Source organism: Odontomachus brunneus, unplaced genomic scaffold (assembly GCF_010583005.1).
Source record: "Odontomachus brunneus isolate Ranch 3 - 2012 unplaced genomic scaffold, Obru_v1 Obru_scaffold_148, whole genome shotgun sequence".
NCBI lineage: Eukaryota > Metazoa > Arthropoda > Insecta > Hymenoptera > Formicidae > Odontomachus > Odontomachus brunneus.
Genome location: NW_022639598.1, coordinates 584,881 through 604,591, shown reverse-complemented (window position 1 = coordinate 604,591; position 19,711 = coordinate 584,881). Strand labels below are relative to the sequence as shown.

At 41.3% G+C, this 19,711-nt stretch overlaps 1 protein-coding gene and 2 long non-coding RNA genes across 4 annotated transcripts; 2 read left to right on the top strand and 1 right to left on the bottom strand.

The window, feature by feature from the left end:
* Nucleotides 1–6,160: 6,160 nt before the first annotated feature.
* On the top strand, nt 6,161–16,548 carry LOC116850530 (prohormone-2-like). 2 transcript variants are annotated; one of them, XM_032828929.1, is made up of 9 exons: nt 6,161–6,383; nt 8,535–8,655; nt 8,727–8,816; nt 8,901–9,033; nt 9,458–9,676; nt 13,144–13,251; nt 13,351–13,433; nt 13,563–13,825; nt 14,229–16,548. In XM_032828929.1, the coding sequence occupies exons 2-9, from the start codon at nt 8,538–8,540 to the stop codon at nt 14,310–14,312; spliced, it is 1,098 nt and encodes a 365-aa protein (XP_032684820.1). In that variant the 5' UTR covers nt 6,161–6,383; nt 8,535–8,537; the 3' UTR covers nt 14,313–16,548. The 2 variants fall into 2 exon arrangements, with proteins under 2 accessions (XP_032684820.1, XP_032684818.1); XM_032828927.1 differs by having other exon boundaries at nt 6,164–6,383; nt 8,538–8,655.
* Nucleotides 15,938–17,583, bottom strand: LOC116850532. The gene is made up of 2 exons (XR_004379367.1): nt 16,671–17,583; nt 15,938–16,533 (listed from the first exon to the last, which is right to left on the bottom strand). It is a non-coding gene; the product is annotated as an uncharacterized LOC116850532 (long non-coding RNA).
* A 28-nt stretch (nt 17,584–17,611) lies between these two features.
* Nucleotides 17,612–19,573, top strand: LOC116850531. The gene is made up of 2 exons (XR_004379366.1): nt 17,612–17,773; nt 17,861–19,573. It is a non-coding gene; the product is annotated as an uncharacterized LOC116850531 (long non-coding RNA).
* Nucleotides 19,574–19,711: the final 138 nt, after the last annotated feature.

The following is a 19,711-nucleotide window of genomic DNA, read 5'->3' as shown; positions in this document are numbered from 1 at the left end:
AACTATTTCTCGCGAACGAAGAAGAGTAACGTCTCAGATATTTTGGTCATCAGACATTGTCTGAAAATGACTGAATTGAAAATCGAAAATTGCAGTACAAGTATGTAAAGGTGCGTTCTTATATAAGAATTTTGTCAATACATGAAAGAAGGTATCCGATGTCATGACAATTGCGGCAATATTCTGTTGTCACGAAAATTACTGCTCATTTGCTGGTAAAAAAACAATCCAAAATATGTTTATTTTTAAGTGTAAAAAGCAACATGCTAATCTTAATACACGAATCGATTATGTATATTTTGAGAGATTCTCTTTTTATTTTTTCTTCCTATGTTTATCTGTTACTTTAGTTCAAATGTGCCTTTTGCTTCCTGTTTATTTTTTTCTCTTTCTAACTCAGACTTTGTTACTGAATCTGTTACCGTATCACTGAATCAGCTAACAAGATTTCATACATTCTGGAAGTTGGGGACAGGATATGAGGGTTTTCTTCCACCTGAGAAACGCGAGACGTTGTCGTGAATGCTGCATATGAATACGCAGAAATTTGCATCACGATAAGGCCAATAAAATTGCATTTACATCGAGAAAATATCGCAGGCATTCACAGGCATGTCGCAGGGCGCCGCGACGAGAAGCCACGTTTCGCCGTTTTCATGAATGAAACTGCTCCTGTTTCATATCAACAGGCGTCCTTTACTACGCAGTAGGAACATCGATCCGTTCCTTCGGGACGCCCCCTCCCACGAGCTCATCACATTTCACGTTGTACAGGATTGTAACAAGACCCTAGCGACCCAATGCCACGTCAGAGCCATTAAAACGCCCGATCGCGCTATTAATTCGCGAATGTATCAACTAATTTCACCCGTGAGAATTTTACCCAGACAATGCACGCGCAATACCATTATCGATTAGTCTTCTTTGATAATTGGAACTCCTACACTTGTCACTTTAACGAGATCACTTGCGAAACGTACGACTTCTCATTCATGAATCAGTCTGACAAATTGCATTGTTGAATACACTCTTCCTCTCTCTTAACTTCATCATTAGAGTGCAATATGAAAGAAAAGGATCAGTCAGAACTGAAACATAAATGTAAGTGTGTGAATAACTCTAAAGGAGAGGTAGAGACGTTCGACGTTTTTAGGTAGTTGCTGATGTGAATCTGCGCAATCGCCTCTCCATTCTAATTTCTCTTCATTCATGGCCTGTCGTTTATTTGCAACATTAATCCAACATTCACTTTCTGAGAGATGTACTATTTTTTTATCATTTATATTATACTCGACCAACACAGAATCGTTTTATCTCTCAGGTAAATCCACTCGGACCTGCCTACTTACTTGTAACAAGAAAGAACCTGTTTACTTTCGGTATTCATTGAGTACACCGCGAAATAACGTATATATGTCGCCTGACTTGATACTCTATCGGGATCAACGAGTTTTCGAATCTTGTGGATATAACACGAGCAAACAGATCTTCCAGAAGACAGGAGACACGAGTCGCATGACGTCACTGAATTCTCGCCCTGTCACGGGGCGGCCGCCCCCTCATCGTCCCCCTCTACCAGGTCGCGGGGTGCCACGGGGATTCGCCACTTCGCGGACTTGCAGACTGACGTCAATGGGAGCCAGCCTACAACGAACTTACGCGATTTTACGAAACCCTCGCGATCTCTCCCGGCCAGTTGGATCGACCGTAACACAGGAGAGGCGAAAAACATTAGCTTTCCCTCTTCGGAAAAGGCGTGGATATGACGTAAACCGGAAATTTCGCCGATATCGCGTGCTATCTGTTTTCTTTTTTCGTCAGGTTTTATCATCCGGTGCCAGCTGTGCGAGCCCGACGAGAGAATGAAGAGGCAACACGAATAATAAAAGAAAATAGTAGAAATTCTCTTGCGTAAAAAGTACTTGACTCGCTTTTAGCTGTAGCGAAAAAGTAAATATCACTGAGGGAAAAAATATTATTTTCTTTTCTCGTCGGAACAAAAAAAACAAAGTACTGCAAAGTACCATCTGTAATCTTTTTTACATTTGTTGTAGCTTTTAACGCGCTAGACTGAAATGTGACGGTTTAATTAACATTTATAATTTATCTCTTTAGTATTTATGTAATAAGTTTATATTAAATATATGTTTTCTATTCATGATATTTTTTACTCGTTTAAATTCCAATTCATGAATGGTAGAGTATCGCGAACGATCGGCCGACATTTACAGCAGGAGAAGGGAAAACCAAACGACATGAATGTGAAAGTAACGTAGCTCGTAAATCATCACGAAACTGCCGGTGATAGTAATGAGATTCTCCAAGCGCATCATTTATTTACGTGAGAGAAAGAGAAAGATTATTATATTTTAAGGCTTAAAGATATGATATCCTATAATAATACTATATAAGTTAATGAAAAACAGAGAGAGAGAGTCGCAGAGGAAACATTATATTAACATGTAACAAATTTAATTAAAATGTATTCGTGAATGACAGGTAAATATGTTGATACACATATTCACAAATACGTATTAAAGACAGTTTATACATTATTTTCGAATACATTTCGACTAACACTTTAAAACTTAAAGAGAATGTCACTGATAAAACATTCATAGCAATTCTTGTTTCTAGTACTCTTTCTTGTCAAGTCTATGATCTCTACTCGACAAATATACCAGGATCATTTGAGAATTAAATTTCACTATATTATCACCGTGAAAAGTGACGCAACATTTAAAAAAGTATGATGCACAGTGTTTTTTAGCTCTTTAAAAAAGTATTCTTTTATGTATATTTATTGAATCTTCTTTCAGGAGTTGAATTTCTCATTTAGTTCTAAAGTAATGTCCTTTCATTTGATTATAGCCTACAAAGGAAGAGACAGTTGGAGTAGACACGTGTTCCTATTTCTTCGCGATTGAAACACCCCTTGTGGACTCCTGTAATTTATCGGAGGTGCCGGCTGCACCTGTCCCTGTAGTTGGATACGCGCGCCAATTTGCGCAAGCGTGTTGCAGCAGCAGCGACGACAACGACGACGACGACGACGACGACGACGTCACGAAAATAGGTCAATTAAGGTGCGAAGGTGGGCATTGCGGAGTATCGAGAGACGTGTCGCAGCTTTTTAACCGTGCGGCGAAGTAAACGACTTGGTCTGGAAGAGTAGAGCCGCCCTGATAACGGCGCGACGACTGCTCGTTAGAGGGTAACCATCGCCGGAACGCTCTTCTCCGATCGTCGTTCGAGATTGCCGAGGAATTGCGCGAGCATGATCGCGCACGCTTTAGGCAGATACGAACGAAATAGCCAGCCGTCCATTAGTATTCATTGCGCCCGTCATTTGCGTCGATGACGATCGATGGCCCGCGATAAATTGCGACTGTTGAATCCGGCAGAGACGATTTTAGTTCACGAGGGCGGATACCGCCGCTGATTAATCTGATATGCTGTTTCTCTGCTCGATTTATCCCTCCGAAATTGTGTCGTGTGTTATTATCCGACGAGCACTGCCAGAAATAAAATCTCAAGCGAGCGAGTTTATTTTATGCTGTCAGGGTATTTGGATTAAGCATGCAGATCGAATTACACCGAATAATATGATCGTGTATCGTCCAGATGAATATCGTCCCTCAAAGTAGACATTATTTACTACATGCGCGAAAATAGTCTATCGTCTATAGTCTCTCCATGTCAGTTTTCGTTGTCCATTAAGGAGTTGCTAGAAGAGTACTTATCCGTTGATGTTATCGAACGTGATATTACTTAAGTGCAGCGACGTCACCCGTAGAAACGTTAGACGTATTCTAAGAATCGCCTTTATTGCAAGACGTCTCTCTATAAAACGGCGATTTCCCGGTTGTAGTCTCTCGTATCGGTCTTTTTGCACAAAATAACAGACGTTCTTATAGTTTTGTTCTTATAGTTTCATTCAAAAATAATATTTTCGTCGTGATAAGAAAGCGAATAAGGGAAGTTAATAAAAATAAAAGTGCCAAGATCTTTTCGCAGCGTCACGCGAGGGAAAGAATCGTACTAGTATTTTATCCGACTACGGCTTAATTTATATAAGAGCACTGTAAAGTGTATTTGTAAAAAGTCACTGTCTGAAATATTTGTGACTCTTATTATTCTCGTATTTCTACGCTAAAAATAACTCTGGGAAAGTGGTCTTCGATTTGTCCGTAATATAGGAGACTCTGCGATGTAGAGAACGTCGAGCCTCCCCGTTTAGTGAGAGACGTGGGAAAATATCCCTCCCCGCTCCCTCTCGAGCTCTTCTGCCGATTTTTCTCGCAATTCTGGGCACGGAGGAAAAGCGCGCGCGTGGACGCGTAACGTCCTCACGTGGGCGTACGGCCTGTTGCGGGGGCTGAAGCTGGGTGATTGGGGATGAATAGCGTAGGAAGATCGCAGGCCGGGAAATCTTTTCTCGCTGTGCTTTCTGCAAAATGTATGTATGTCGTTGAAGCGGTGCTGACGCTTTGTGTGCTGAAGCCGTTTTTGCTAGATTTTCATTCTAAAGCTGGCCATTCATAGCCTGCGAGATGTAAACGTGGAGAGCCTGTGGGTATAAAACATGTCGGGCGGTTTAGAAACAAGGGTGACGAATGTGTGAATTAAGAAATTAAGTAGACAGACGTGCCTTGCCTTTGTTGGCTTTTGTTGTGCGAAATTTTGGACTGTTGGCGCGCCGACCATATCGATTCTCGGAATTTCACGCTCACGCGAGGGTGATGAAATTTGGATAAGTCGGGACGGTGACAGTATCGAGACATTCATATTGAGAAGATAAACACATGAGAAGGGAAGATAGATTGAAAAGTCAGACAGTGTGTTCTGGCTACAAAAATATACACGCTTTATACACTTCTTCAAGTATACGCTGCTATAGACTGAAGTGAGCACTTGTAACGTCACCGTTTCAAATGTCAAAGAAAACTACCCGTATGACGTTTGCATAGCGGTCGTATTAAAATTAAAGGCAGTCAGGTAACATCGTCATAGTCGGTCGTCATATGACGCAGTGGGGTTGCTACGCCGTATAGGAGCTTTAACTTTCTATTAATTCCTCCAAGAGAGTCCAAGCATATGCGCTGGGTTTCATGCAGCAGACCTATGCTAACAATAGCGAAATGTTGGTCAGGTGTTTTGCACTTGGTCTTTTTCCCCGCGCTTTAATTTCATTTAAAGAATTGAACACTTTCGATTCTGTTTCATTTTCACGTGTAATATCGAATTCTAGAAACTCATGACGGGAGTCGTGACTGGCGAGAACGTCGGCGAGTAGTTTCCAATATGAGCGACGCAAATAGTTGGATACTCTGTAACTCGCTTGCAACTCCTTTGTAACTTCTCTATTCCGTCGAAGTGTAGCTCCACGCCGTTCCGCGGAATAACAAGCTGTAATAACGTAGATCGCCGCGTGTTAGATTTCAATCAAGGATAAGCAAGAGATCGTAAACAGACTTATGGCTTTTATCAAAGAGAACTGTCGTTTGGATTACAAAAGGGTTATATCGGGTTATAAAAGTACGATCGTCTCTACCATGCGAACGCACCGAATAATATCCTGTTGTCGTGTTACACTACAGAAAAAAGTCTCCGTACATTCTTCATACGAGATTCGACGGATACCGCGAAAAATTTATCAGCGTCTTGACGTCATCCGGTGAGACGTAAATCTCCCCGTGATCGTTTCATCGTGTCATTGCAGATGCCGGACACCGTTCTCGTGTCGGGAATTCAAAACCGATGACACCCGATAGCAGCTACAAGATATAACGCAAACTCCGTGCCAGCTTCGATAACGCCGGCTGACAGGCCGTCGACAGCAAAATAACAACATCGTGCCTCACAAACCACACACCACCCTCACGCTACCATCTTAAGAAGTCAGGATACGTCGGCAAGATGTAGTTAGGTCATCGCGTGGGCAGACATCCCTTATATACCACGACAAGATCGTGTGTATGCGTGTGCACGCGCGCGCACACCATACACGCAGACGCATATGCATGCATATACTCATGTACGCGCACACACGAACGCTGTAACATTGTATGCGAGGAAACGCAGCGCGCGCGCAGCCAACAGCGTCGTCATAGGGTGCCCACCGAGCCAGTCGAGATGGGGAATGTTCGTTCACAAGGTGGGGGTGGTTGATCGACCGTACCCACCGTCGCTTTTCTACTCGTCCTGCTGAGCCCCGACATTCATTCCACCCCGAGCCGGCGGATCCGCTAGGACGTGGCCGTTCTCCACCTCACAGCCAGCAGAGCGAAGGACCACCGAGAGACCGTTGAAGCGAAAGCGAAGGGACGAGCATCCGTACATCGAGCGAAGGACGAACACAGGCGGTCGCCGTGACTGGAAAGGTGATGATACATTCGCAACGTGTATTCACTGTGCTTGATTTTGTCCGATAGCCCGATAGATAAAATTGAACGTCGAAATTCGAGTGTACGATAGACGTTGCTACGGATTCGTTTCACCGCCCGTTACATATCACCGGCTACTTTTGACCAGCGCATTCATACAGGTAGTCGCGCGGCCTAGAATTAAACATGTCGTGTTAAGCGCGTCCGAGCAATGCTTCTCACTGGTTCTTGCGTGTTTTTTTTTTCGGACCGGCCGTTCTCACCGGAATTGATGTAATGTGTCTGTGTCGCTAAGTCTCTTGGAAATGATAATAGTACTCGTCTGCTGTTTATTATTAAATTGAAATTAATTATCAACAAGAGGGCGTGGCATGAACGTTAGACACGCACTTGACTTGTCAATGAAGACGCATTCAATGAAATGCATTTTTAATTGCGACTCGCTTAGCCGTGTTGTAGATCGTATACAACACGCCGATAAATGACTATAGTATTTATAGACGCAACAAGTGTACGATTTCTAGGTCTACTATATCCGGTTTAACGTACGTACTCGGCTCGCTTTAATTGTCAAAACTTTGCCTTTCATTTCGGACATAGACGGATGTCAATATCGGCTATAATTCCCGAGCATTTGCTAGCACCGACCGTTTAATTGAGGAAGAGAGAGAGAGGATACGCGTCACTCTGACAACAATGAAATTATCGCGAGACCGATTAATTTCAACGGCTATTTTAGAACATTTTACAAATATATAATGGCATTTACAATTAAAAAATAGACATATATCAATATTTGCGTAAATATATGCAAAGAGATCGACCGTCGAGATCGATCGTTTCTTTTATGTTAAATTGAAAAAAATATTGCAAATTTTATCGATACTTGGCGATTTAAATTCTGATCACGTGACGCGAAATTAAATTTCTGTATCCTTTAAAAAGAAAACTACTGCAATGTTTGCATAATCGACATCGCAATATTAATCAGTACTATTTGAAAATACGATCGAACTGTATTCGCGTTGCGTAACACGAAGCATTTGTTATGCGAAATTGCGAGAAACACAATAACCGAATATGTCGCAGTCGTACTGTGTAAATACGCAGTCGCGCAAATATATTTCGTTCTGTGCACAATTTTGAACCCTGACATTTCGGAGCGGCACAGCCCGCGCTCTCGTTACCCTCTGTAGCCTCATTTCCAGCATCACCGTTCGAGTTCACATTATTGAGCATTTTAATTTTCAAACGGCCCCGTGTAATTCGTTAACAAGTATCCAATTGAAAGCAATTTAAGCGTGAACTCGATCGTGCATCACGCGGAAACTTGTCGTTTAGCAAGATAAGACAATATATATATATATTATCTACTAATGAAAAGAAAAATATCGAAGCGCGACAGATAAAAATTTTAACACACGTTATACTGAAAGTTGGCTAACCTTTTAAAAATCTTGATAAAATTATCTCATTTATCTTACATCCACATTTGCCACGGCATACATTTTTATCTAACTTTATACTACATTGCGTGTGAAAATTACTTGCGAATGTCACACTACACGTTTAAACAGCGCTCGATAAAAGCGCTTTTTCAAGTTATACTTCTATGACGTAGCACTTGTAAACTCTTATATCTACGTCATGTAGCTGTGTAGCGTCATAGTCGGAGAAAGTAAACCACACATCGATTATAATGCGGTGACGTCGTTAGCTGCGGTAGCGTCATAGTTAAAGAAATTGTATCGTCGATTATAGAACCTCTTGCGCACCGTCAATCTCTCTCTTTCTCTCTCTCTCTCTCTCTCTCTCTCTCTCTCTCCTTTTCCTCTTTCAACGTAACATTTTATGTAACCGTAAAACAACACGAGCGAGCTCTCATTGAACGAGTTACCCTCATCAATCTTTCACACAGCGCGGAAATAGACTCATGACATTTCGCATCATGCGACATTTAAGCTTCTCTCTCTTTCTCTTCTTCTCACAGTGAGTGACCCGCTAGCTTCAATTGCCTGCATATTCGAAACAAGCACGAACTAAGTGCGTGCGCATGCGAAAAAAGTATCTTGCGAGCTTTTGACTATTAAAACGACGCGCAATCAAACTCAAGAATGGATCGGAAGTGAAAATTCCGTAATTTTGTCGCAGATGATGTACAACTGGGCGTGGTTGCTATTGCTGTTCTCGTTGGTCTCGATAGGCATATCCTTGCCTACGAGCCTGATGGATGATGTGAAGAAAACAGATCAAGCCATGAAGCCGAAATGTAAGTCTTCTGATTATTTCTTTCATGTTTGACGTTTGTCTTCAACGCGTCGCATTGTGTTATTTTTGTAGCAAAACGAGCGCAGGAGATGCTGATGTTCGGTAATCAACAGAATCGACAGGCCAACGCTGCTGAATCCTTCACGTCAAACGCAGAGAAACGTGAGTAGATTTCCGTAGATAAAGTTAGTCAAATGTATTATACAAAGACTACTCTGGAACGCACATTTGTATGCATATGCGTAGGAACTCTGGCTTCCTCGGGGTTGGTAGGCTTAAAAGCGGCCCTTGTCGAGGACGATAAACCATCTCAATCCAAACAGCCCAGCAATTCCATGTACGAGCATGAGACTTACTCGCCATACGACAGGAATTATGAGTAAGCTCGGTTCTTCCAACGATAAATTTCTCGAGACTCTTGATATCTCGAGTCATATTACGACTTCGATTTAAGGGAGAATATACATTTCTTTGTGTTACAATAATTTATAAATTGAAACTACTCAGGTTCATCACGTTGTAATTGTATTATGTATCGTCATATTAAGAAATACTTTCCTGTTATCTTCAAAATACAGCAAAAGTGGGAGTTTTCAGCAGATTTAAGCGATCTATCCTATCAAATAGTGAGTTAAATAAATTCCAGTGAAGGACCAGAGTCTTAACCTTCCTTCATACAATTTTCACTAATTTCGCCGTATTTTTCTTATTATTTTTTCGTTTCATACGAGTCCAGTCGAACGACTGTCCAGTCGACGAATTTCGTACGATAAAGTCTGACGAAATTAACGATGCTGTTCCAGTTACGGTAAGGTTCTCGTGAACGAGGTCGAGGAGGATGGGCCGCGCGTATGGGACGTACTACCGCCGTACTCTCGTTATTACTCGAGCGAGGATCGGCGTAAGAGATCGGACAAGTCCACGGTGACGGTACGGCCGGCCACCACGTTGCAGCCTCCTAGCAGCTCGTTCCAAGTACCAACGCCTACCCAGCAACCGGTGCAGGCTCAAGTTAAGAGGAGGTAAGGCAGAGGCGTCCCACTTCCCCTAATACCGAAATCTATAGCTGGCCGTGATCGATAGCCGCGGGGGCAACTGTTATTAGATCGCCGTCAGTAATGAGATATCAGGACAAAATATCGGGGACAGCGCGGATAAATTTTATAACAATTCCACTTATACGTAGTATAGATGGTGGAAACGTCGGCGCGACGCGACATTTGGCACAAGGTCCTTACACAGAACTCACCTATAGCGGTTGGAAATTGACTCGCCGAAATCGTACCGATTCCAATCCGTCGTAGTCGATAATGCAATGTCAGGAGAATCGAGGGCGCGCGGAATGAATTTTGCACGGACTTAATTTTCCCTCCCTTCTCCCGCGGTACACACCGAGAATCGCCTCGGTATGTCCGTCTTTAATATGCACGATTGAATTCATCGGAGACTCAGCACGTAAAGTGGATCGACTGGGTGTACCTCCGCGGCTATATATCACCGTGCGCCCTTTCCGTCCTTTCCACCCACCCGCCTGCAAGCATTCCTCTTTTCCTCGGGCGTTTCTTCTGAATGGGGATGAGAGGGCCGGTGAGGGCGTTGCCCTCGGTGCAGGAACGGCGGTCGACTTGACGACCAAGTCGTATCGAACCGCTTGGAGAGAGAAAGAGAGAAAGAGAGAGAGAGAGAGAGAGAGAGAGAGAAAGAGAGAGAGGTTGTCGTCATCGAGGATTATCAGTAGCGTATGCTCGACTGGTATCGTTCTCTCCAAGCAGCCGAATATAATTATCGAGTTTCTCGTGTCTCGTGCTCGATATCATCTTCATAAACGACAAATCAGCCGACAAATATCGGCGTTTATTCTTTAAAAAGATCTGTGGGCATTTAAATTGATTTAAGGCATACGAGTTGATTAATGGCTTCGATCGTTCATATCCTTGACACGCGTGAAAAGAAGTTTCACGTTACTTAATAACGCGACGCTTTTCTATTTAGGTATCGTGCGAGGTGCGCGAGATGAAAAATCGCTTTCACGGAAAGTGCAGCGGATTTATCGAGAGCTGAATCTAATTTCAGGAAATCGCGTGAACACGAACGCTCGATACCGAAGCCGTAAAAGCGCGCGCTTCGCACGGAATTGCCTCTAAGGCCGGTGTAAAATTAAACATACACGGGACTTTCATCGAGCGGACATTATTAGCGCTTTAAAGTTAGCCGTCGCCGATCAGTTATTTTTACACGAAAAATGTGCGGGAATGCATCGCCTGACCTGCAAATGTCACAGGTCGCTCTGCGACTGGAGTAAGGACGGTTAATTTTTCCACGATGAAATTCTTAATAACGCTTCCATTATACTGGACGCGATTACATAATGTTTTATCTTTGCATCGCCCGGCACCGTAATAGCGAGGAGCTCTCCGCGAGCCCGATAAAGAGCTCTGGATATATTTTCACGTGGAATCACGTGTTGCGCAATGTCGAGGAGATCGCGCTGAATTTCTCATCGTTATCCCCCCATCTGGCGTAAATTCCGCCTGTTCCACACAGTTAATGACCGTCTCATTATAACTTGCTCGAGTATCTCGTTATTTCATTTAACTCGCCGGAAGCTCCTCATCCGCGATCCTCGACATTTTACAGCACAAAGAGAAAGGTTCACTCCAAGTTGGATAGAGGGAAGTTAACGCTGCTATCACAGAGTCGGGGGGATTTTAACGTAGCGCGGCGGCCTCTTCGTAACCACCTCGAAACGAAAATCTCTCGTTCTGATAAGCAAAGCAAGAGGAAGAAAAAATCGCTATTGTTCTCGCGAATTAATTACCCGTGTCGCATCGCTTCCTGCACCCTCCGGTACCCTTGCACCCTCGATATCACGAAGAGAGATCGTACTAGCGTGCGGAGCGAAATAAGCATAGAGGAGAGAACGGTTCTACAGAGACGCGTGCACCTGTACATACAACATTGTGACACACGGATGTGATCACACACATACACAGAGGCAGAGAATTTGGTGCAGTGCACGAGTCGCTCGATACGCGTGACGCAGGTGGTACTGGGGGTGGCGGAGGTGGTAGTAGTGGTAGTGGAAGTGGAGGTGGTGGCGGTGGTGGCGGCAGTGGCGGTGGCGGTAGTAGTGTTAGTGATAGCGGTGATGATTGTGATGGTGGAGAGTATCCATGAGCTCACGAAAAGCTGAATGGAACTGGAAGGCGGAAACTAGGTCAGAGCTTGATTGTTTGGCATATCTCCAGCCAATCAGCTGACAACCGCCGGAGCTCGGGCACTTTATCGACGATATTTCCGGACACGACGATACGCAAGCTGCCATTCCACCACTCTAAGTAATATAACAATCCGCTGACGCATTAAACAAATACCACTCGTCCGCGTTCGAGGGTCTGATGGACGGCTTGGAATCTCGCTGATGTACAATACGATAGATAATCCAATTGAAAGAATTTTAGAAGCAATTCCGCTCGAAAAATTTCTCCCTGTGTTTCGTAACATTTTATCTTCTCTTTTATCTCACAATATAATTTTTTTGTTCGTTGTTCCAGCTTTGACTAGTTCTAAATTAAACGATGAGTCAGTTTTTTTATCATTTGATACAAAAGTTTTCCAATGGACAAAGCGTCAGAGCGACCTACTAATGTCTTGCAGTAAAGAGATCGAACATAAGTTAAATCAGCTCCTATAGAATGATGAACAAGGCCGAGACTGTCGATGGTCCCAAGAGCAACATTTAGGACAAACGGTTTAGAGAGAGAGAGAGCGCCTTTACTACGCGCTGATAAACCCCGGGAAAGATTGAATGAGAGTATTTTGCTGGAGATTTGGGCGTATCGTCCACCAATCAGCTGATAGTTTAGTCGCCGCTCGTGCGTCATATCGATCATCCTACGCTTTGCCACCCCCGAATGTAGTATATTTAACCCTCGAGTGTAGTATATCGAACGGGTCACAGCTGGAAGATGCTGCTTCGTCGATTGCGGCAGGAGGTGTCGCAATTCAAGGACCGCGATATTGTTCGCGCACTCGCTATTGTGTCGATAGGCGGTCGCTGAATGCAGCTATCGTGAGACTCACGTTCACAAAGGGTAGTTCTCGCGACAGCGAGACAAAGTATCCCTCGTTCGTTAGCGCCAAAGAACAAGAATGGTCGGCGGACAATGCAGAAAGCTAGATATAGGGATGTTCGAGTGACGATCGCCGGTGGGTCGGTCGTTTTACGTCACGAATAAGCACCGATCAATCTTAAAATATAGACGTTGCGCAAACACGACGGCAATAATGAATTCAGTGAGAGATTCCGAAAGGAGATTGCGCGGCATCGATCTAAACGTATGAGCGTCGCGGGAAAACGATTCAAGTTTCTGCAATTGCGATTACATCTTGCCTCATTTCTCCTTGACACGTTTAATATCATTATGACGCGTGACTTATGTGCGCGATTCAAATACTCAAATATGAAAATAATGTTTTCCATTTTCAGCGTGCCGTACTATCAGGAGCCGCGATACAAGCGAGAATTGCCGTTGGACATTGATCCTGATGACGTGTTCACTCTTCTGTCACTGTGGGAAAACGAGCGGCGTAACGGGTAATGATCAGCACGTTTACATTTTCTTACACTGAAACTCTCCGCTCTCTTCAGATATATGTGCATCTGGCATTCTTCTTCTTTCTATTCCTTCTGTAGCAACTGGCGCAAATACGCTAACGAGGAATATGAGAACATGGTGGACGATGGCGGGCTGCTCGACGAAGAAGACGCTAGAAACGGTTCGTATGATCGTATAACGGTTCTGCAGTTGATATGTGATAATAGTTCTCCTGAACTTTCTATGATACAGAGATAAAATGTTCCAGTGAAGCTCAAGTTCCCAGTTTAATACGACCTGATCTGTTTAGTTCTTCCGTGGATAGATGCGCCGATCTATCAATCGCGTCATTATACTGCTGACACATTGTCGCCTTCTGACATTGGAATCGTACGGACCCACCCGCCCGGTTATTACGAGCAGTACGGTAATCAGTTGGAGCAACAGTACGGCGGTCCGCAGTACGGCAGTTCACAGTACGGCAATACGCAGTACGGCTTCCTCAACCTTTATCCTCAACGTGCCTACTATCCTCAGGAGAAAAGGTTCATGATGTCTAAAAAGCGTGCACAGGTGAGTCAGACTGCACAGTCTGGCTTGTACTCTTTGAAACAATTCTCGGGGGTAGCTTACGCAAACAAATGATAACAGTACAAATTCTCAAAGCATTAGATTGTTGCAAAAGATTTGTCATTTCTCTACTAAATTTTCGTAGGAAGTTTGGGTATTAAAAGGAAAACAAAAAATCTTCGTTAGATGACCAAAAAAATACAGAGTTAATGTAGTTTATTTTACTTTTAACAATTATTATGTCTTCGAAATTGAATGATTTCGTCTTCTGTTTTATTTGACAAATCTTTTTGCATCAATTGTTCTCAACCAAACGTCATAAAAGCTGACATGTTGACAGATTTAAAGAGATTATTGTTTCATAAATATAAGTTTTCTTTACAGTAAGTATTCTCCTTTTTCTCAGAGCTACGATCCCTATTCGGCCGCTCAGATGCAGCTAGGCTCCCAACCGCGAAGTTACCAGTACCCTCACCGCGTGGTCTATTAAATTTGCAACGCGGAGCACGTCTGGAGGATGGCGGCGAAACTGAAAATATCTCGTTCACAAAGATTCTACTGGAAAAGGAAAATAACCAGTTGACGACGCATTTCCGAGAGCCATTCGGCGTTTTCTTTCGACGAATTGCTGTCGCTCCTCTTCAGCTATTCTCCCTTTCTCGCAGAAGATGAAAAAGAAATAAGGAACGGCGCGCTCGGACGCAACACGGCGAGCGAGACGGTTTTACTCGTTCTAAGAAACACGGTGCTCATACAGAGAGAAGCTTTCCTCGAGTCGCAAGAGCCGCGCTGAAGAACCAGGAGATCAGGAAGTCGATTTGTAAGAAACTTTCCTGCCTCAAAACTCAGAAGTACCTCGAAATACATATTCAAAGTGACAAATTCGTACTTAGGATACGTTTTATCTCGTAATGAAAATTATCAGATGACAATGAAGGCGAATACAATCTGTGAGGGCACCCTCCTCCCCTGTTTAGAATGCATTTTACGAGACAGTGTGCAAACATATCAGAGTCCACGACTCAATACGAAACGATTTGCTGTGCCGTTTAAACAAGAATTTATGAGCAGGCGATTAATTTGACGACTTCCCAATCGCGGTGACGAAAACGAAATATAAAAGAAGCTTCAGCGCGCTCTTGTTACTTGCTCGCTTAATAATGTAATGTTACGATTTTAAGCTCCTTTTGCGTGTAACGCGGGCAACGCGCCCGTAATGACGCTACGACTGAATCATTAAAACAATCGTAGTATCGAATCAAATTACCCTCAGGCTTGATTTTATGCCTTCGTGACTGATATATGATATATACATATATGTATGTATATATGTATGAAGTGATAGTTTCGTTCATGAATTAGCATGAGACTAGATGTAGGACTGTTCGTCTATTAGATAATTCGGACGCGGCAAGTTGAGCGGAATCGGAGATACAGAGAAAACGAAGGCGAGAAATATTTAAGAAATGTTCGATGTATATGTAAAAGAGATAAGAAGCATAGGAAAAATCAAATGAGACTCATTCTGCGCGATAAATTTCACCTCGACATTGTTTCTACGACGGGCTAACAATAGAACGTTGGAAATTTCTTCTTAAATTTTTCTGGTTACGTCAAATGCAGGCGAAGTGTCAAAAATTATGTATAAAGGAATGTCAACGTTAGAGAGAAAGAAAGAGAAAAAATATAAATCGAACCGTCGTCGAGTTACACTCATCAGTTTTAGGAAACAAGGAAACAGATGAATCGCAAGTGTAATGTAATACCAGACAAGTTCTCGTAAAGTTTTCTTCGAACCAAACACGGCCTTCCATATTCAACACTCCGAGGAGACTGAACATCTCTATAATTAATTAATTAATCTAGTTGTATTCGTTGTATGCGCGCCTTATTGAGCGACGTATACTTTTGTTCCTCACCAATTTACGATGAATTATTACTACTACAGAGTGCCTCAACGTTTCTTGCGCTGCTTATTTCGAAAATGTCTTCAGCTAATTGTGAACCGATTCACTCTGATTGGTTCTTTTAATTAAATATCCTCGTGACTAGTCAAGATCTCATTGAAGTGTACAAAATGGAAACCTGAAGCACTCTGTAAAGATAACCGAATACTCGATTACCACAGTGAGGAACTTTATAATGTTCATAATTTTATTTTCTACATTTACCTTTTGTTTAGCGTAGTTAGGTTTAGCTAATAGTAATATATAAGTTTCATCAGGAACATTCAGTATTCGCTATGTGCAATTAATGTTATATACTGGACAGACGGTAATTACTACTGTTGTAAATGAAAGAAAATCAGCCAATTGTAGCTTTACTCTTCTCGAATTATCTCGCAACGACGCACGATCAATGTTCAAAGCAAGTTTTGCCGAAAGTGTGTATTTTTGTTACGTATCGCAGCAGAAAAGGCAGCAGCATGCCGTTTAATACACGTACATAATTTTCCACACGTAATTTCCCTGTTTACACGTTTCTGCGTCTCTTCCTGTTATTAATAGTATTTGCGCGCCAATATTATATACATATATATACATATATAAACATATTACATTATATTAAGATTCCAAAGAAAGCGGATCCTTTTTTTTATACCGATGAGCTTCGATTATTTTTCAATCACAGATTTAGTGGCGATTTTGATTTTGTCTATAAAGAATTGTGTAAATTGAAAATAATGTACACTGTCCAAATAAGAGAGATGTCTAAAATGGAAAAAACATGTTTTTTCTTCTGGAAAACACAAGATCCTCGCGTATGCATCCTTTAAACGTTCTCATATATGAATTTACCCAATGAATATAATTGTTAATCGAATATAATGATAATTTAATATACATACCTTTCTATATCGATGAATATTTATTCGTATCCATTGCATGAAACCAGTGAGCTCTTCTTACGTCAAAAATAAAATAGACATTTATTCGACTCGAAAAGAATTAAATGTGGGAACTATCAATGAATATATTTTACTGTGTGTAGACGTATTTAAATTTTAAAATCAGAAGTAAGCCAGTAAGAGGAACTTGAAACGCTAATGGTAAGTTCGTGCGCGCATCATTCTTAATAGAAATTAGCGAAGTTGTATTTTTTATCGTTAAATAACTTGTAAACTATTGGGCTTAAACCATACACGTCTTACAAATTTTCTACGCAGAATTGAATGATTTTTTAGAATCTACTATAAAAAGTAGCATTTTCTATTAAAAAAAAAAAAGTTGATCTCTATATGATATTGATGAATGATCGTAATTCAAGATCATCATCCTTTTCCTCTCGAAAATCTTATAAATTTTATCTGAACCATTTCTGTCTGTCGAGTTCAGAGTTTTCGAAATATTCGGCTGATTTGTTTAAAATAGAACACCCTTCGATGACATTCGAATCAGTTGTTGGAATTCTTTTGTTAGTTATCTTTTAATTTGATCTATAGCGTATATTCGTTTAACAATGTGAAGACTTATTCGGCTTTTGTTATAGATAGATAAAAATAAACTTTTAACAACTATTAATTTCTCAATCACCATGTACGACTTTGGTCAAGCGTTATGGAATATTGAAGTATCATCGTCGAGATGGTGCCTTTGGTTTCTCTAAGGACAAATATTTATACTTGGGACAATATCATCTTGTATTTATATATATATACACACATAAACGCACACACACATATATATATATATATATACACACACATATATATGTATACATGTACACACACACACACATACATACATATATATGTGTGTGCGCGTGTGTATATAAACATTGAAAACGATTTAAACGCGATCGCAACGTGGATTGAACATTTAAGAACTTGTTATTCTAATCTGTGGATTCTATAAAATATACAGAACTCGCATTGCAATTTCGGAAATATATACACATGTAATAATCATGAAGAAAAAATAAATCTGGGAAAACTGTTTTACTGGGATAATTGTAAGTTGTAAAACTGTATTTGTTATTTATTCTTTTTTGTATGTATTCTTTTATTCTTTTTGCTATGTATTCTTTTTCAACTTTCAGATACAATAATCAGACGTTTCCGTTTGCGATCGCGAGCGTTATCTGCCACATCGACGAACTCTGAAACAAACTTTACAAAGGAATTTTACAAGGCGGTACCTCTATCTGCGGCGAAATTACAGCGAAACTCCGCAGACTTTTGGTCTCTCACATCGGGACGAACGAAGAAAGGGATGGCAAGATTTGCGGAGGACGAAAGCAGCACAGCACTCGATGCAAATCGAAACAAAGTATTACCACTTGACGAAATTCACTTGGACTCTTGGCCACGCACAAAGAAAATGTCGTGAATACTCGCTCGACGACAACGGGGCCACTATGTCTCTTTCGATTTCAGTTCTCTCTTCGATACTATCGTTCCAAGGCGCACAATTTTGTACTCGATATGTCGCAGGCAACACAACTATGTTACATTTCGCTTTTGTTTCTTAGAACGGTACGACAATTTCGAATAGCTCGCTTGATCGGGATCAACTCGAAAGTTAATTCGTGACTTTAAAACTGCTTCTCCCTGAATGTTCACAACCACAAAGAACACTAACATCACCAACGGCCGTCTCTTTTCTCACGGGCGATAATTTAACGAACTAGAGATACGACGGCTTTTCTTCCGTTCCTTCGACATCAGGGAGATAATTATTAGCTAGCACAAGTACACTCTCGAAATCTTTTACGGATCTATACTCGACGTTTCCGATTGTTCTCGGATTGTCATTGCTAAAACGATAAATCACAACAGCACTATATATTGCACGAGAAACTTCACTTTAACTTTAACATGAGGCAAAACCCAAACTCTATACCGAGTACAAAACTCTTCGGAATCGAGAGCAGTCTAATCATTATTATTTCCTGTCTCCACATGCATACGTACATTTTAATTGAGAAGAGCCGCGATCACGCCGATCTCTTGTACCGGTTTCGCGTTGAACAAACGTCTGATTTTCTTTTTATTTATCGACGACCTTAATTTGTATTCAATCGAGTCTTATACTTTGAATTTTAAACTCTTCTCAGACATCGCGAGCAACAAATATTTACTGTGGAATGTGCATCACTGTAACATTACCGAGATTCCATGTTCTCTCGACTTTTGGTAGGTGATGAACGGTTCTAAGAAAATTGACACAATATTTTGAGATTTTTCTCTGCATAAACTGCATCTATTTTTCTGTTCGAACACTAAGCGTACTTAACCACTTCACCTTCAATCGTGTTCAAGTACGGAAGAGATCCTTCTCTACTCCTTCCAGAATGAATATTAAAATATATATCCTGGACATAGTTGAAGTGCTCTCCGTACTCGAACACGGAACACAATCACTTCGTCGTTTACATCACTATACACATGTCGAGAGTTTATCTTTCTTTTCTCGTCTGTTTTATTTTTTATTTTACTTTTTTTTTTAATACCACCAAGCACTGTCCTTTGAATGATCAGTTCCTCACTTAAACAGAAAGTGGATAGCAAGCTTCTGTCGAGATTACGAAAACACAGATGTGATAAACTCGGTTTTACGATAAACGGAATCTCAGTTTCTTCCTGGATCTTATTCATTTTTCAATCACTACCTTCACTCTCAAGCACAGTTTAAACTTTTGAAACTGATCAAAACTATTCACGGATTTCTTACAGCACAATCACTTAAGTATTATGTCACACAAAAGAAATCTACAGAAATACAAGTTGAAAAGTAGTCAATCTTACAATCATTTTCGCATATCAAATATACTTCTTTTCCTAACCCAGATCTTTCACATTTTTGTTCAATTTTTATGAAAACTATATATAATTATAAATAATTACAATTATATATATATATATATATATATATATATATATATATATAT